We start from the raw sequence: 17,315 nt of genomic DNA on the forward strand, positions 1-17,315 counted from the left end.
TATATCTCAAAAGAGATTGACTTAAAACACAGCCTAATCTTGTAGACTGAGTCCTGCCTCATTAACATAACTGCTAATCCTGCCTTATTAACATCATAGAGGTAGGATTTACAACACATAAGAAAATTACATCAGATGATAAAATGGTGGACAATCACAGAATACTGGGAATCATCGACTTGCCAACTTGACACACATTTTTGGGGGACACAATTCAATCCATGACAATCCATTTTGAGTTAATTTTTGTATGTAGTGTGAGGTATGGGTCCAGCTTCATTCTTTTGCATGTGAAGATCCAGTTGTGCCAGCACCGTTAGTTGAAGAGACTATTCTTTCCCCGTTGAATGGACTTGACATCTTCATTGAATATCAGTTGGCCATAGATATATGGGTTTATTTCTGGACATTCATTTCTTGCATTGGTCTATATGTCTATCCTTATTTCAGTGCCACACTGTTTTGATGACTGTAACTTTATAGTATGTTTTGAAATCTGGAAATGTAGGTGCTCCTAGTTCTTCTTTTTCAATATTGCTTTGGCTATTCAGGGACTTTTGCAATTCCATATGACTTTGAGGATCGATTTTTCCATTTCTGCAAAAAGTGCTCTTGGAATTTTTATAGGGATTGTGTTGAATCTATAGATGGCTTTGGGTAGTGTTGACATCTTAACAATATTAAGTCTTCCAATCCATGAACATAGGATGTCTTTCTATTTATTTAGGTCTTCTTTCTTTCAACAGTGCTTTATAATTCTCAGTGTACAGTAGTTCCACCCTTATCTGTGGTTTTACTTACCCACAGTCAACTGCAGTCTGAAAATGTTAAATGAGTAGTGTGATGAAATCTCACACTGTCTTGCTCCATCCCACCCAGGGACCACATTCACATAAGTTTTATTACAGTATATTGTTATAATTTTTCTATTGTATTATTAGTTAGTGTTAATCTCATACTGTGCCTAATTTATAAACAAAACTTTATTATAGTTATATATGTATTGGACAAAACATAGTATATATAGGGTTTGGTACTATCCACAGTTTCAGACATCCACAGGGGGTTTTGGAATGCATCCCCTGTGGATAAGGGGGAACTACTGTGCAAATGTTTACCTCTGGGTTAAATTTATTCTTTTAGATGCTATTCTAAATTAAATTGTTTACTTAATGTCTTTTTCATATTATTCATTGATGGCATATAGAAACACAATTGGCTTTTGTGTGTTAATATTGTACCCTGCAACTTTGTTGAATTAGTTTATTAACTCTAGTAGCTTTCTTGTGGATTCTTTGGGATTTTCTATCTATAGGATCATGTTATCTGTGAAAAGAGATAGTTTTACTTCTTCTTTTTGCATATGGATACCTCTTATTTCTTTTTCTTGCCCAGTTGCTCTGGCTAGAATGTCTAGTACAATGTTGAGTAGCAGTGGTGAAAGTGGGCATCCTTGTCTTGTTCCTGATCTTAGGGGGAAAGCTTACAGTCTCACCAGTGAGTATGATGTTAGCAGTGGGTTTTCATAAATATCCTTTATTGTGTTGAGGAGTTTCCCTTCTGTTCAGTTTGCTGAGTGTTTTTATCATGACAGGATGTTGGATCTTGTCAAATGACTTTTCTGAATTAATTGAGATGATAGTGTAGATTTTTTTCTCCTTCACTCTATTAATGTGGTGTATTACATTAATTCATTTTCTTATTTTAAACCGCGCTTGCATTCCTGGGATAAATCCCACTTGGTCATGGTGTATAGTCCTTTTAATATGCTGTTGGATTTGTGTTGTCACTATTTTGTTGAGGATTTTTACATCTGTATTCATAAAGGATATTGGCCTGTAGTTTTCCTTTCTTGTGTTGTCTTTGTCTGGCGTTGGTACCAGGGTAATGCTGGCCTCATGGGATGAATTAGAATGTGTTCCATCTTCTATTTTTTAGAAGAGTTTGAGAAGGATTAGTGTCAATCCTTTAAATGTTGGGTAGAGTTTCCCAGTGAAACCATTTGGTCTGGTGCTCTTCTTTGTTGGGAAGTTATTGATTACAAATTCAATCTCTTCACTTGTTGTGGGTCTATAGAAATCTTCTTCAGTGACTGTAGGAAGTTTATGTGCTTCTATGAATTTGTTCGTTTCGTCTAAGTTATCTAGTTTGTTGACGTACAATTGTTCATTCACTTTCAGCAAGCAAAGTTCTATCATCTGCATATCGCAGGTTGTTAATGAGTTTTCCTCCAATCCTGATGCTGTGTTCTTCTTCATACAGTCCAGTTTCTCAGATTATTTGTTCAGCATACAGATTGAAAAAGTCTGGTGAAAGGATACAACCTTGACACACATCTTTTCTGATTTTAACCATGAGATATGGATTACACTGCAACATAAAGAAAACAAAAATCCTCACAACTGGACCAATAAGCAACAACATGATAAACGGAGAAAAGATTGAAGTTGTCAAGGATCTCATTTTACTTGGAATCACGATCAACACACATGAAAGCAGCAGGCAAAAATCAAATGCCATATTGCATTGGACAAATCTGCTGCAAAAGACCTCTTTAAAGTGTTAAAAAGCAAAGATGTCTCTTTGAGGACTAAGGTACACCTGACCCAAGCCATGGTATTTTCAATTGCCTTATATGCATGCGAAAGCTGGACAATGAATAAGGAAGTCTGAGGAAGAATTGATGCATTGGAATTATGGTGTTGGCAAAGAACATCAAATATACCACAGACTGCCAGAGGAACAAACAAATCTGTCTTGGAAGAAGTATAGCCAGAATGCTCCTTGGAAGCAAATATGGCAAAACTTTGTCTCACTTATTTTGGACATGTTATCGAGACAGACCAGTCCCTGGAGAAGGACATCGTGCTTGGTAAGGTAGAGGATCAGAGAAAAAGGGGAAGACCCTTGACGAGGTGGATTGACACAGTGGCTGCAGCATTGGGCTCAAACATAGCAATGATTGTGAGGATGGTGCAGCACTGGGTAGTGTTTCGTTCTGTTACATATAGGGTCGCTATTAGTTGGAACTGACTTGACGGCACCTAAGAACAACATGAGATAACAAGTAGAGTTACAAACCAAAAATACCGTAAAACTGGCCCTTATATTTCCTGATAAAATTACCTTTTCCAGAGATCTTTTTTTCTTTGTCATACAGCTTCAAGTTTCTGTCTAGTGTTCTTTCATTTCAATCTTAAGGACTTCCTTTGGCATTTCTTGTAGGACAGGTCTAATTGTAATGAACTCCTTCAGTTTTTGTTTATCTTTGAATGTCTTAATTTTGTTCTCATTTTTGAAGGACAATTTTCTGAATATAAAATTCTTTGTTGACAGTTTTTTTCTTTTAGCACTTGTGATGGTTAAGGTTGTGTGTCAGTTTGGCTTGACCATGATTCTCAGTGGTTTGGCAGTTGTACGATGTTGAGATCACTTCCATGATGAGATTTGATATAATGGGATCACCTCCATGATGGGATCTGCTGTGAGTAGCCAGTCAGTTGAAAGTCAGTTTCCTTGAGCGTGTGGCTTGCATCAAATATAAATGGACATTCTGGCAAGGCTCATGGGCTTTTGCTCACTCTGGATCCTGCAGCTGGCTCCTCTTTGTCTGACCTCCAGTTCTTGGGACTTGACCTAGCAGCTTAACTGCAGTCTTGCCTGCCGATCTTGGGATTCGTTGATCTCCACAGCCTGTGAACAAGAGCCCTACCCTCTGACCTGCTGATCTTGCATTTGCCAGCCGCTGTGGCTATGTGAATCAGGAGAAGCATTGATCCTGACCCACAGACTTGGGACGTTCCAGCCTCTGCAACTGTGTGAGCCATTTCCTTGATGTAAAGCTCTCTCTCTATATATTTGTATGCTTTACTGGTTTTGCTTACCTAGAGAACCCAGCCTAAGACAGCACTTTAAATATGTCATTCCATTGCCTTCTTGCCTCCATGGTTTCTGAGGGAAATCAGCACTTAATCTTATTGAGGATTCCTTGTGTGTGACAATTTTCTTCTCTCTTGCCACCCTCAGAATTTTCTCTTTTTCTTTGATTTTTGAGAATTTGATTATAATGTATCTTGGTGTGAGTCTCTTTGGGTTTATCCTGCTTGAAATTTGTTGATAGTCTTGATTGTGTAGATTCATGTCCTTAATCAAATTTAAGAAGTTTTCTGCCATTATTTATTCAAATATTCTTTCTTTCTCTTTCTCTCTTGCTTCTCCTTCTGGGACTTCCATAATGTATATGTTGGTTTGCTTGATGGCCTCCCACAAGTCCCTTAGGTTCTGTTCACTTTTTTCATTCGATTTTGTTTTTACTCCTCAGATTCACTAATTTCAATCGTCTTATCTTCTAGTTCACTTATTCTTCTTCCAGCTAAAATCTGCTCTTGGGCCCCTCCAGTGAATTTTTCATTTCAGTTGTTATATTTTTCAGCTTCAGTAATTCTGTTTGGTTCCTTTTTATAGTGTCTGTAGGGTTGCCATGAGTTGGAATTGACTTGACAGCAATGAGTTTGGTTTTTTTTTGGTTTTTGTTTTTTGTTTTATATCTTTATTGCTATTCTCATTTTGTTCATGTATCATTTTTCTACTTTCTTTTAGTTCTTTGAGCATATTTAATACTGTTATTTTAAAGTCTTCTAGTTTGTTATCTGGACTTCCATAGGGCTGATTTCTTTCACTTCATTTTTTTTTCTTTTGAATGGACCATGCTTTCCTATTTCTTTGTATGCTTTGTGATTTTTTGTTGAAACTGGGATATTGGACTATTATAATGTGTTAGCTCTAGACTCAGGTTCTTCTCTTTCCTAAAGGTTTGGATTTTTTCTTCCTTCTTTTTTTTCAATTGTGCTTTAGCTGAAAGTTTACAACTCAAGTTAATTTCTCATACAAAAATTTATACACATATTATTATGTGACATTAGTTGCAATGCCTACAACGTGACAGCATAGTCCCCCTTCCCACACCCAGTTTCTTATGACATTTTTTAATTGTTGGAGGCTGTAGTAGTTATCTGCTCAGTGACCTCATCTATTTTTTGCAATAACTGCCTTCATGGACATGCATGGATACTGAGGACTCTGATCCCCAGACTGTGCCCAGCTCATGTTTTGAAAGAGATTTCTTTGTACTCTACAGGGGGGAAAATACTTCTCCCAGTCTTTGCAAATTGGCTCTGTGTCAGAGCCCTCCTTCAACACTTAAACCAAAAAGCAAACTCATTGTCATCGAGTTGATTCTGACTCACGGTGACCCTGTATGACAAAATAGAACTGCCCCTGTAGGGTTTCCAAGGCTGTAATATTTACGGAAGCAGACTTCCACATCTTTCTCCTGCAGAGTGGCTGGTGGGTTTGAACCACGGACCTTAAAGTTAGCAGCGTGGCTTATAGTACACTTAGGGATCAGCCTGAGGTAAAAGGAAAGGGTCTTCTTCGGTATTTTCTGCACATTCTTTTTACCCTGAGTATGCATGTGGCCCTTTTAATTCCCCTGTATACATAGTACTTCTGAAAGACCCAATTAAAAAAAAAAAACAAAAACAAAAAACTGTCAGTCTGGCTTCTCCTTCAGCCTCCAGGCATTAATTGTATGCTTCAGTTGCACTGTTCAGCCCAAGGCAGCTATGGGCAGTTAAAACCCCTAGGTGTTGTTGTCTGCTGCTCCTCCCACCCTACATGAGACATCCTACTTCAGTCCTTCAGTCAACTCCCAGACAGATCAGTGTAGACACACACAACAATCCACTAAGAAAGTCTGCCCTTCCTACTCTAGAGTCAAAGATCAAACCCCCTCTCTGAGAGTGCATCTGCCACTGCTGCTACTTCAAGATGGCAAGCCACTGAGCTGCGTAGGAGGAGTGATGCAGACTGTAGAAAATCAAAGCCTTCCTACTATTTAAAAATTACCTTTTTATTGATTTACTGTTCACTTAGTTGCTGCAACTCTTTGACTGCTTTTTGGACTTCTTACAAAGCTGAGTCTACCAATTTCTGTTTTTTTCCCTCAGTGATCCTTGTGGGGATGGGTACATGGAACTGGCCACACCACCATGCCCCTGCCAGGTTAATTTTAAAAACAGTGTAAGTCTAAGGCATGAGGTGATTTGCACAGGCAGACCATGCAAGTTAGTGGTTAAGCCAGGGCCAGAAACCATGATCCCGATTATTCTTGGGGTCTTCCCACTTCCCCCCAAACCTTCTGAGCTGGAACATTGCCAGATGCCACAACAAGAGCCTCGAACAGCACCTTAGCTTTTATCCCTGCCTCTTCTACGGAAAGCCTTCCCTGATAACTGTGGAAGGGTGTTTCATGTAACCCCAAATGAGTCATGATATTTAGGGTTATACCCCAAATTGCGTTGGCTCAAATAAGATAGAAGTTTATTTCTCTCCCATGTAATACTTCAAGTTCCAGGTGGGCAGGTGTCTCGCCTCCACTAGATCATTCAGAAACTCAGGCTTCTTCCATCATGTTTCTCCACTGTCTACTAGGTGTTATTCTCTCTACACAGCCAAAACTGGGCAGCGGGAACAGGATAGAGAGCATGCAGGGGCAGGCTCTGGGCAAATAAATCACATCTTACTTCCCCTTAGATGCTATTGGGGGCACTCAGTCACATGGATATGCCTAACTGCAAGGGAGGCTGGGAAATGTAGAGTAGCAGGTCAGCCACCTGCCAGTTACTGTACTATTACTATGGAAGAAGGGGCTTTAGATTTTGTTGGACGGTTCACAGTCTGTGATGTAGGGGTCAATAAAGAGGTTGAAAATTGTATACCATATTTCTATTTTTCAAGTGGTTACCCTTAATTCTTGAAGAACAGTTATTTTGAATAGGTAATGTAGAAACAGTATACAGAATTCTAAAGATATAAAGAGAGTAGAGAGTTAAAAAAAAAAAAAAAAGCCTTCTTTTCCTCGTTCCCCTGTTACTCACTCTCCCTCCCTAGAGAACCACTGGTTTCCTCTGTATCCTGCCAGAGATAAGTGTATACATTTATCCTTTTGTTTTTCTTTAAATGCTAATGATATAATAACGATATCCAAAATAAATAAACAAATTAATTAATTTTTAAAAAAAGTTGCCATTGAGTTGATTCCAACTCATGGCAACCTCATGTGTGTCAGAGTAGCACTGCACTCCATGGGGTTTTCAATGGCTGTGATCTTTTGGAAGTAGATCACCAGGACTTCTTCCAAGGCACCTCTGGGTAGATTTGAACCTTTTGGTTGGTAGCTGAGCACTTAACCATTTGTGCCTCCCAGGGAATCCTATAATAATGATAACTCTGGTGAAATTCACTGGAGATTGTGTTGTGAGAGCAAAACATGAAAAATAGCCTAAAAGTCCACCAATAGGGGACAGTTTATAATATATTCATTCAAGGTTTCTATTAGATAGAATAAGGCTGCTCTTTATGTGCTAGTGTGAGAAGCTCTCCGAAATATATGCCACTTATGGTGGTCTCATAGCCTTCTAGCCTGGAGCTGGGCCTGCTTAACTCTCACATGGCCCTGGGGCAGGGGTAGGGGGGTGGGGAGAGGTGCTGGCGCTGGAGAGGTATAGGAACCCTTTAGGGAGGGCTCACAGGCTCAGGCCAGGAATCCATCTGCCCATTTCCAGTCTTGCCATGGCTCCTAGGTGTCTACTCTGTGTTAGGCACTGTGCTGAGGGCTTCACAAGCAGAACTCCAGCCTCATAACCATTCTGGGTGTTGGGGGTCTTATACCGTTTTACAGATGAGGAGACCAAGACTCAGAGCAGTGAAGGCAGTAGTGAGCCTGGGATTTGAACTAGGTCTGTCTGACTCCCAGCCCCTGCTCCTGGGACACTGAGCTGCCTCTGTGGCTGTGGTCTGGCCTGGCCTGTCTGCCTGGTCACCCTTAGTTCTCTGCTGGTTTGACAGGTGCCTGTTGCCTTTCTTTCCCCCTGTTTGGCTGGGCAAAAAGGACAGTGGTCTTTGGGCCCCACCTCTGGCCTTGCCCCTGCCCCAAGAGATACCTCCCATGTTGAACCTGCTCAGAAGGCATGTTCCCTCCCCCATATTCTCCTTCCTCAAAGTCACACTCTGACCCTTCACCTGAACCTTCAGTTCTGGGCCTCTCGGTCCCAGCTTCGTGCCTCCTTGCACCTCACAAGGATGTTCAAGGATAAAACATACTCAAGGATATTAAGGTGATTTGAAAAGGTGCAAAAGCTGCAAAATTCTTTCTTGGGAAAGGTATATTGTTCTTAGGAAAAAAAAAAAAAAACCCGTTGCTGTCTTGTCGATTCTGACTCATAGCAACCCTATAGAGTAGCTACTAATGTCAACTCGTTGCCATTGAGTTGATTCCGACTCATAGCAACCCTATAGAACAGAGCAGAACTACCCCATAGGGTTTCCAAGGAGCAGCTGGTGATTTTGAACTGCCAGCCTTTTGGTTAGCAACCATAGTTCTTAACCACTGCGCCACCAGGGCTCTTCTGCTAATGTAGAGCATCACAAACTTGAGGAAACATCAGAATGCCCTGGAGGGCTTATTACAAAGCAGATTGCTGGGCTCCACCCCAGAGTGTCTGATTCAGGGGCCCTAGATGCTGCTGACCTAGGGCCACACTTTGTGAACCACTAATTAATATATACAGAATATATACAGTATTATTAAGGGAGGATCTATTTCCCAGTTGGTTGAATCTAACAAAAAACCAAACCCTTTGCCGGTGAATTGACTCTGATTCACAGCGACCTCATGTTTGTCAGAGTAAAACTGTGCTCCACAGAATTTTCAGTGGCTTCTTTTTTGTAAGTAGATCACTAGGGCTTTCTTCCGAGGTATCTCTGGGTGGACCCAAACCTCTAACCTTCTGGTTCGTAGGTGAGCGCATTAACCGTTTGCACCACCCAGGGACTCCGTAGTTGGTTGAACACTGCCATTGACTTGATTCTGATTCAAGGCAACCCCACATGTTACAGAGTAGAACTGCTCCGTAAGGATTTCTTGGCTGTAATCTTTATAGAAGCAGTTTGCCAAGCCTTTCTTCCCCGGAGTCACTGGGTGGTTTCGAACCACTGACCTTTAGGTTAGCAGCCAATCACAAATCCCTTGTGCTATCTAGACTCCTAGTTAGTTGGTTGAAGCTACCTGTTAGTGCCAAAACTGTATTTCAGTGAGTTTGAAGAAAAGCTTTCCAAAGCAAATTACCCATACTCTGCTGGAGCTATACATGCTGCATGGCTGGTAAGAGACGTGGGAAGGAGTCTGCCGGGCCCCTGGCCTACCCTTCATCCCAAACCTCAGGAGCCAGTTCCCAACCTCCCTGGTGCCAAAACTGGTTGTCAACTTAAACCTGCAGCATCTGGAGAAGCCCTCAGTCTCATGAGCAGACTTTCAGGGGATTGCTTATAACTTTTTTTTATTTTAGAAAGATAAAATTTTATTTTGAATTATATTGATGCTGAGGGTAGCTGACACCATAATCTTTTTTTTCCAAGCAAAGTATTTTTTTTTCTCTTTAGAAGGGGGATTTATTTTAATGAATTTTTATTTTTATCACAGTAACGCATTCTTGAAGGAGCCTGGTGGTGCAGTGGTTAAGCACATGGCTGCCCATCAAAAGGTCGGCCACTCACCAGCCACTCTGCAGGAGAAAGATGTGCAAGTCTGCTTGCATAAAGATTACAGCCTAGAAAACCCTATGGGACAGTTCTACTCTGTCCTGTAGGGTTGCTATGAGTTGGAAGTGACTTGACAGCAATGGGTTTAGTTTGGAATGCATTCTTATAATTTTAAAAGTTCAATAGTACCACAAAGTAAAAAGTCATCCCCTACCCCACCCCAACCCCGGTCCTTTCCCCAGAGGCAGCCATTTTCATGTCATTTCCATGTTTCTTCTTTCTTTCACTGCCATACAGTATTAACAAACAATCTATGTACACAACTATTTCTTGATGTAGCAGTTTTAGACATCATCTATCACTTTGTATCAAGCTGGATGAGGGTTTTGCTCTATTGTAACCTCCCCCAACACACATTCACTCCCCTTCCTTCATCCTCCTAGAGGTGGAAGTGGCAAAGCTGGGAGCCCAGGCAGTTTGTCTAGCTCTGAAAACACGGTACTATGCTGCCTCTAGTGATCGTGTGAGGCAATTGAAGTATCTTCATTTAAATCAAGGGTTCTTACCCTGGCTGGACCTTAGAACCAACTAGGGAGCTTTAGAAAAATGCTGAAAAAATTCCCCAGGACATTCTAACGTGAAGCCAGAATTGAGAACCCCTGATTTAAATGCCCCCTGCATTCTGCAGGATTTCAGTCTGCCTGGATCTAGAGGCAAGGCAAAAGATAGGCATTGTGTCTTGGAGGAGGACTGCTCTGCTCCTGAGAGCCCAAAGAAACTCTGGAACTGGGGTGTGACCAGTTACTAGCTGTCTTTTTTTTTTTTTTTTTTAGCTTCCTTCTCATTCTTTTCTTTCTTTAAATATTTTATTGTATTTTAGGTGAAAGTTTACATAACAAATTAAGTTCTCATTTAACAATTTTTGTTTAAATTCCATAACATTGGTTACTGTCTTAGTTATCTAGTGCTGCTATAACAGAATACCACAAGTGGATGGCTTTAACAAACAGAAATTTATTCTCTCACAGTTTAGGAGGCTAGAAGTCCGAACTCAGGGTGCCAGCTCCAGGGAAAGCCTTTCTATCTCTGTTGGCTCTGGGGGAAGGTCCTTGTCATCAATCTTTCCCTGGGTCTAGGAGATTCTCAGCACAGGGACCCCAGGTCCAAAGGACGTGCTCCACTCTCAGCTCTTCTTTCTTGGTGGTAGGAGGTCCCTCTCTCTCTGCTTGCTTGTCCCTCTTTTTATCTCTTGTAAGATAAAAGGTGATGCAGGCCACGCCCTAGGGAAAGTCCCCTTGCATCAGATCTGGGCTGTAGCCTGAGTATGAGTGTTGCATCCCACCCTAATCCTCATTAACATGACCTAATCCTGCCTCATTAGCATAATGGACAGCTCACTCCTAAATGGAACCATAACCACAGGCATAGAGGCTAGGATTTACAACACATTACAAAATGGAGGATAATCAGATCACAAAATGGAGAACAATCACACAAAACTAGAAATCATGGCTTAGCCAAGTTGACACGTAGTTTTAGGGGACACAATTCAATCCATGACATTCTACTCTTTGGCCTCCAAAAATTCATGTCCTTGTCACAGTAAAACACTTTCACCCCATCATATCATTCCAAAAGTCTTAAATCAACTCCAAGTCTAAATCCCACCCTGGGGCAAATTCCTCTTCATTTGTGAACCTGTGAAATCTAGAATACGTGTTATCTGCTTCCAAAGTACAATGATGGAACAGGCACAAGGTAGATATTTCCATTACAAATTGGAGGAAAAGAAGGAATAACAGGCACCAAGCAAGACAAAAATCCAGCAGAACAATTTACATTAGCTCTCAAGGTTTGAAAATAATCTTCTGTTTTGAGACAACCTAGGCAGTGGCCCTGCCCTCCATACTCTGGGTGATGACCATGCTCTCTGGATTCTGGGTGGAGGCCCTTCAGCCTTGGGCTTCACCTCCGCCTTCTAGGCCCACTGGGGTGGCAACTCTGCTTCTTTGGCTTTTGGGCGGCCCCATTCTCCTAGTCCAGTTGAATGGCAACCCCACTCCCTGGCCCTGGCAGACCCCATTCTTCTGCTTTGGTCATGGCAGCCCCGCTCCCTCAGCTTTGGACAGTGGATCCGGCCCCATGCCTCTGGCACCCATGAAAGGCAGCCTCATACTCTGGAAAGGAGTTGGGAAAGATCTGACTCTTTAAGAACTGGGAGGCCGTGGCTGCACCGTTTGAAACCCCAGAGGCCATGGTCTCACTGTTTGAGACACTAGAGGTTGTGGCCCTACCCTTTGAGACCGAGGCAGTTCTGCTTTCCATGCTCCTTGTCTCTTCAGCTTCTGCTTCTTGGTTCCTTGGCCTCTTGGCCCCTTGGCTCCTTGGGCCAGCCTGGTCTCTGCCCCACTCAGGCAAGTGTTACAAAGCTCTTTAGGTCTAACAATAAGTGCCCAGAGGCACCCGACTCTGCCAGGAAGCCTCTTGCCGAAAGGCATTCAGCTCTCTTGCTCCATGGGTTGGCTCCTGCACCATCTCCCACCAGTCTCCTGGTTCTGCTGCTGCCATTTCTCTGCCACTGCTTCTCGCCACCTGTGCTGTCTCTGTTACAGCTCTCCTCACTTCCTTCTGAGCCCTAACCAGAATTATCTTTAATGTCCATAATTCCACCAACCATCTCTTCAAGGCAATCTAGGCTTTAAAACTAGGCACTTTAAAACTCTTCCAGCCTCTACCCATTACCCAATTCCAAAACCGCTTTCACATTTTAGGTATCTGTTAGAGCAGCACCCTACTCCTGGTACCAAATTCTGTCTTAGTTATCTAGTGCTGCTATAACAGAAATACCACAAGTAGATGGCTTTAACAAACAAATTTATTTTCTCGTGGTTTAGGAGGTTAAAAGTCTGAATTCAGAGCACTGGTTCTAGGGGAAGGCTTTCTCTCTCTGTTGGCTCTGGGAGAAGGTCCTTTTGTCCTTTAAGCATCTGTAGACCTGGCCTTCCTTGGAGATCTCCATGTGTCTTGGCATAACAGGTTACAATTCTGGTTGAGAAGTGATTCAGGATACAGTTTTTCGGACAGGACAGCTTCTCAGCCATACCCATAGGCAGGCCTCTCCCTCTCTTTCTCTCTCTCTCTCCCTCTCAGCCTTCTGCCCCTCTGCCTGGCCCAGCCAGCCTCTGCCCTGCTCGGGCAAGTGTTACAAAGCTCTTCATCTCCACTAGTAAGTGACCAGAGGCACGCCCCTCCACCAGTAAGCCTTGGCCCTAAGATGCTCAGCTTTCTAGCTTTGTGGGTTGGCAAGCCTAGCTCTGCTGATGAGTGCCCAGAGGCACCCCACTCCACCAGCAAGCTGACTGTCCACAGGCACTCAGATCTCTTGCTCTGTGGATCAGCACACCCACTGTGCCGTCTCCTGCCAGTCTTCTGGTTCCGCTGCTGCCAGTTCTGTGTCACCGATTCTTGCCGTCTTGCGCCATCTCTGGTGTTATGGCTCTATCTCCTGGATCTAGGAGGTTCTCAGCACAGGGACCCCAGGTCCAAAGGACACACTCCACTCCCAGCTCTTCTTTCTTGGTGGTTGGAGGTCCGTCTCTGTCTGCTCTCTTCTCTCTCCTTTTATTTCTTGTAGGCCCCACTACAAGGAAGCTCCCCTTACATCGGATCAGGGCTGTGACCTGAATAAGGGTATTGCATCCCACCCTAATCCTCATTAACATGATCTAATCCTGCCTCATTAACATAATGGCCAGCTCAATCCCAAATGGAACCATAAACACAGGCATAGAGGCTGAGATTTAAAACGCATCACAAATGGAGGATAATCAGATCACAAAATAGAGGACAACCACACAATGCTGGGAATCATGGCCTAGCCAAGTTGACACATATTTTTGGGGAACACAATTCAATCCGTGACAGTTACATTTTTTCACAATTTGTCAACATTCTCATTATTTCCATTCTGTTTGTTCTGTTTCCGTTAATCTAGCTTCCCTGCCACTCCTTACCTTCTCATCTTTGTTTTAGGGTAAATATTGACTGTTTGATCTTATATAGTTGATTATTTAAGGGAGCACAGTACTCACAGGTGATATTGTTTATTTTATAAGCCGATTTATTATTTGGATAAAAGGTAACCTCTGAGAGTGGCTTCAGTTCCAAGTTCAAAGGGTATCTTAGGGCAGTAGTCTCATGAGTTCCTCTAGTCTCTATCAGCCCAATAAGTCTGGCTTTTTTTAGGAGTTTGAGTTTTGTTCTACATTCTTCTCCCTTTTTATCCGGGACCTTCTATTGTGCCCCTGGTCAGAATGGTCAGTAGTGGTAGCTGGGCACCATCTAGTTCTGGTCTCAGGCTAGATGAGGCCTTGGTTCATGTGGGCTATTAGTCCTGTGGACTAGTTTCTTCTTTGAGTCTTTGGTTTCCTTTATTCTCTTTTGTTCCAGATTAGTAGAAACCGATAGTTGTGTCTTAGATGGCTGCTTGCAAGCATTTGAGACCCCAGAGGCTACTCACCAAACTAGGATGTAGAAACTAGGATTATCTTTATGAACTATGTTATGCCAATTGACTGAGTTGTCCCACAAGACTATGGTCCGACTACCTGTGGTTTGTTACCATTGTTGCTGTTGGTTTATTAAAGGACATAGTCATGGAGCTTGACTGTGGGTCTGTGGAAGTCTAGATGGTGGAGGAGATTGAGTGGGGGTCTTAGAGCCTGTCTTAGTTTACTAATGCTGTTGTAACAAAAATACCACAAGTGGGTAGCTTTACTGAACAGAAATTTGTTTCCTCACAGTAAAAACCAAAACCAAACCTGTTGCCGTTGAGTCAATTCCAACTCATAGCAGCCTCACAGTTCAGGAGCTTAAAAGTCCAAATTCAGGGTACTGGCTCTAGGGGAAGGCTCTCTCTCTGTCCACTGTGGGGGAAGATTTTTGCTCTTTCAGCTTATTGGAGATCTCCACATAGCATCTATCTTTTTCCCATTTGTGCTTGCTTGCTTCAGAGCCTGATCTGCTCTTTTTATATCTCAAAAGTGATTAGGTTTTAAGACACACCCTACACTGATATGGCCTTATTAGCATAATAAAGAAAATTCTATTCCCAAATGGGTTTGCATCCACGGGTATAACAAAACCAAACCCACCGCCACTGAGTGGATTCTGACTATAGCGACCCTATAACAGAGAGTAGAACTGCCTTATAAGGTTTCCAAGGCTGTAAATTTTTATGGAAGCAGACTGCCACATCTTTCTCCCGTGGAGCAGCTGGTAGGTTTGAACCGCCAACCTTTCGGTTAGCAGCCGAGTGCTTTAACTGCTGCACCTCATTCACAGGTATAGGGGTTAGGATTTACAACACATAGTTTTGGGGGACATGATTCAATCCATTACAGAGCCCTTCAGAGAGGGGCAGACAGGGTTAGCTTGGTGTGATAATGATAAATGATGATTAATCATCTGCCTTGACCCAGATTTGGAATATGTTATCTCACTCATCCTTGTATCCACCTGGTAAAATATATGGTGTTTCCCCATTTTACAGGTAGGTAAATGGAGGCCCAGAGAGTCTAAATGACTCAGTGAAGGCCACACTCGTGAGTGGTGGGACCAGGATCCACACCCGGCCTGTCTGACTTCCCACTGGCCCTCAGCTGGTCATTTCTGATCACACCTCAGAAGCTTCCATTGGACAGACGGGTCTGGTCTTCTCCCTCTGTGCCATCACCAGCATGTCTGTGGGTCGGAGCAGAAGGCTGTAGCTCAGGCTTTTACAACAACTCAATTTGTGACCTGCTGATACTTCCTCTGTAGTAATTCTAGGGGTTGATTCAGAGCTCTGCAGGAGGTCCCCTAACTCTCGTATTGTGGGATCTGTGCCTTACATTATCCCTTGATGCCTCACCCCCACAGGGGGTTGCTGGGCCTGGGGTGAGGAGGTCAGCATTACCCTCTTACGCCTTTGGAGTTGGATCATTGGTTAGAAAATGTGGCTTTGAGACTTTAAACTGATACGTGTTTTTCTTTTCCTTTACTTTTCTCTCTCTCTTTCTCTCCCTCTGTCCCTCCCTCCTCCCTTCCCCCTCCTTCCATCCTTCCCTCTCTCCCTCCCTCCCTGCTTCCTTCCTTTCTTCCTTCCTTCCTTTCCTCTCTCCCTCTCTCTTTTAGCTCTGGAGTGCACAGAAAATCAAGCAGGTAATTCCATTTTGGATTTTTTCCCTCCCTTCTCTGTGTTCTCCTGGGCCCTGTCCTGCCCTGTCCCATGGCTATTGCATACCCAGCCCCTCCCCTTCCATTTGTCCCTGGCCTCCTTATCCCTTCCTTCTTCTCTAGCACAGAGAACCTGAGTTTCTGAAGACTGGCATTTAGACGAAGCATACCTTTCTCTGGGCCCTCAAAGCTCGAGGAAAGGACTGGGCTGCTTCCACAGAATCCTTATTAAGTGCCTACTCTGTGCCAGGCATCCAGGATAGAGGGCCTGCAAGATAGCAGCCTCATGGGCTTTTGGTGTCCCGGTAGTCAGCTTTGAGGATTAGTCAGGAGGAGGGGTACGGCTTGTGGCTCACATTTTGCTTTTCTTTGCCCTGAATGGGGGAAGGACTGACTGGCCAGAAGGCAGATACAGCCACTGGTCACCCGAGTCTTCCTTGGTGGCGGCCCATCTCCCTCCCAACTCCCCTAACACCTCTGCTTGTCCCCCCCCCACACCTCCCTGCTGTCACACTGTGCTCTGTTCCCCGGCTCTTGCCAGGCTATTCTCCATCCGGACACCAACGAAAAGATCTTCATGCCCTTTAGAATGTCAGGTAAGCCCTGGGACCCCTTGGTTCTGCCCAGCCTCAGCTACTTGCTGCGGTCACTGCTGCGGGACATCCAGGTGCACCGGCCTGAGGAGGAGACGGAGCCTGATACATGCATGTCCACACTGTTCCCCTTGACTCAACCCTGAAGACTGGCCAGGCCCTGGAATCACCTGTGAAGCTTTTTAAAAAGTTGCTTGTCCTCTCTGCCTGCTCTTCAGCCTTTCTGACTGAGCAGCTGGGTGGATTCATGGCCCCACGGGTCACACACCTCTGACTTAGTGGCAGCCTCAGGGGTGACACCTGTCCACAGGCCAGCCCTGGCTTCTACAGGCACTCCTCCTGCCTTATCCACGCACGACCACGCTTTCCTCCTAAGTCCTGCTTCCTGCTCACCTTACAGGCAGTTAATCCCCAGATTGACCCCTGTTCTCTGATCCTGCTATTAACCTGCCTTCCAGAATGTCTGTACTCTACACCACTGAGCATGTAGAGAAGCAGGATTCCTGTTCTGGGCAGGCCAGCATAAGAGGGAGGAAATGAGATCCCTGCCCTGGAAGCCTTCTGCTCAGTGGGCCTTAGAGGAACAGCTCCAATGTAGGGGCTGGCAGAGCCCCCACCCCTAGAGAGCTTGACCACATGGGGGTGGGAGAATGAACAACCAGGGAATAGATGGATACGTGACACCAGCACACATACTGGGGCAGGTAGTACCAGTGACCCTCGCTTTGCCCTCAGGCACTCCAAGGCAGCAAAGGTTCTGAGCATCCTGTAGCCGGCTGTCGGTGCTCTCTAGCCCTTGCACAGGCCATAGCAGGATACCTCAAGCTCTTACCCCGAGCCTGACTTCTCTTGTAATTTTTGACCTTGGCCTCTCCCCAGAGGGAGGTGGGTAGGAGAGAGATAGCA

The 17,315-nt window shown here is 43.9% G+C and overlaps 1 protein-coding gene across 1 annotated transcript in view; it reads left to right on the top strand.

The window, feature by feature from the left end:
* SFXN5 (sideroflexin 5) overlaps nucleotides 1-17,315 on the top strand; it is a 148,253-nt gene that overhangs the window by 43,499 nt on the left and 87,439 nt on the right. Inside the window, exons 4-5 of the mRNA XM_004369206.3 lie at nucleotides 15,775-15,801; nucleotides 16,358-16,412. Of these exons, the coding sequence (XP_004369263.1) occupies nucleotides 15,775-15,801; nucleotides 16,358-16,412 (82 nt within the window). The remainder of the gene's footprint in view (nucleotides 1-15,774; nucleotides 15,802-16,357; nucleotides 16,413-17,315) is intronic.

The sequence above is a fragment of the Trichechus manatus genome, unplaced genomic scaffold (genome assembly GCF_000243295.1).
Source record: "Trichechus manatus latirostris isolate Lorelei unplaced genomic scaffold, TriManLat1.0 scaffold00004, whole genome shotgun sequence".
Taxonomy (NCBI): domain Eukaryota; kingdom Metazoa; phylum Chordata; class Mammalia; order Sirenia; family Trichechidae; genus Trichechus; species Trichechus manatus.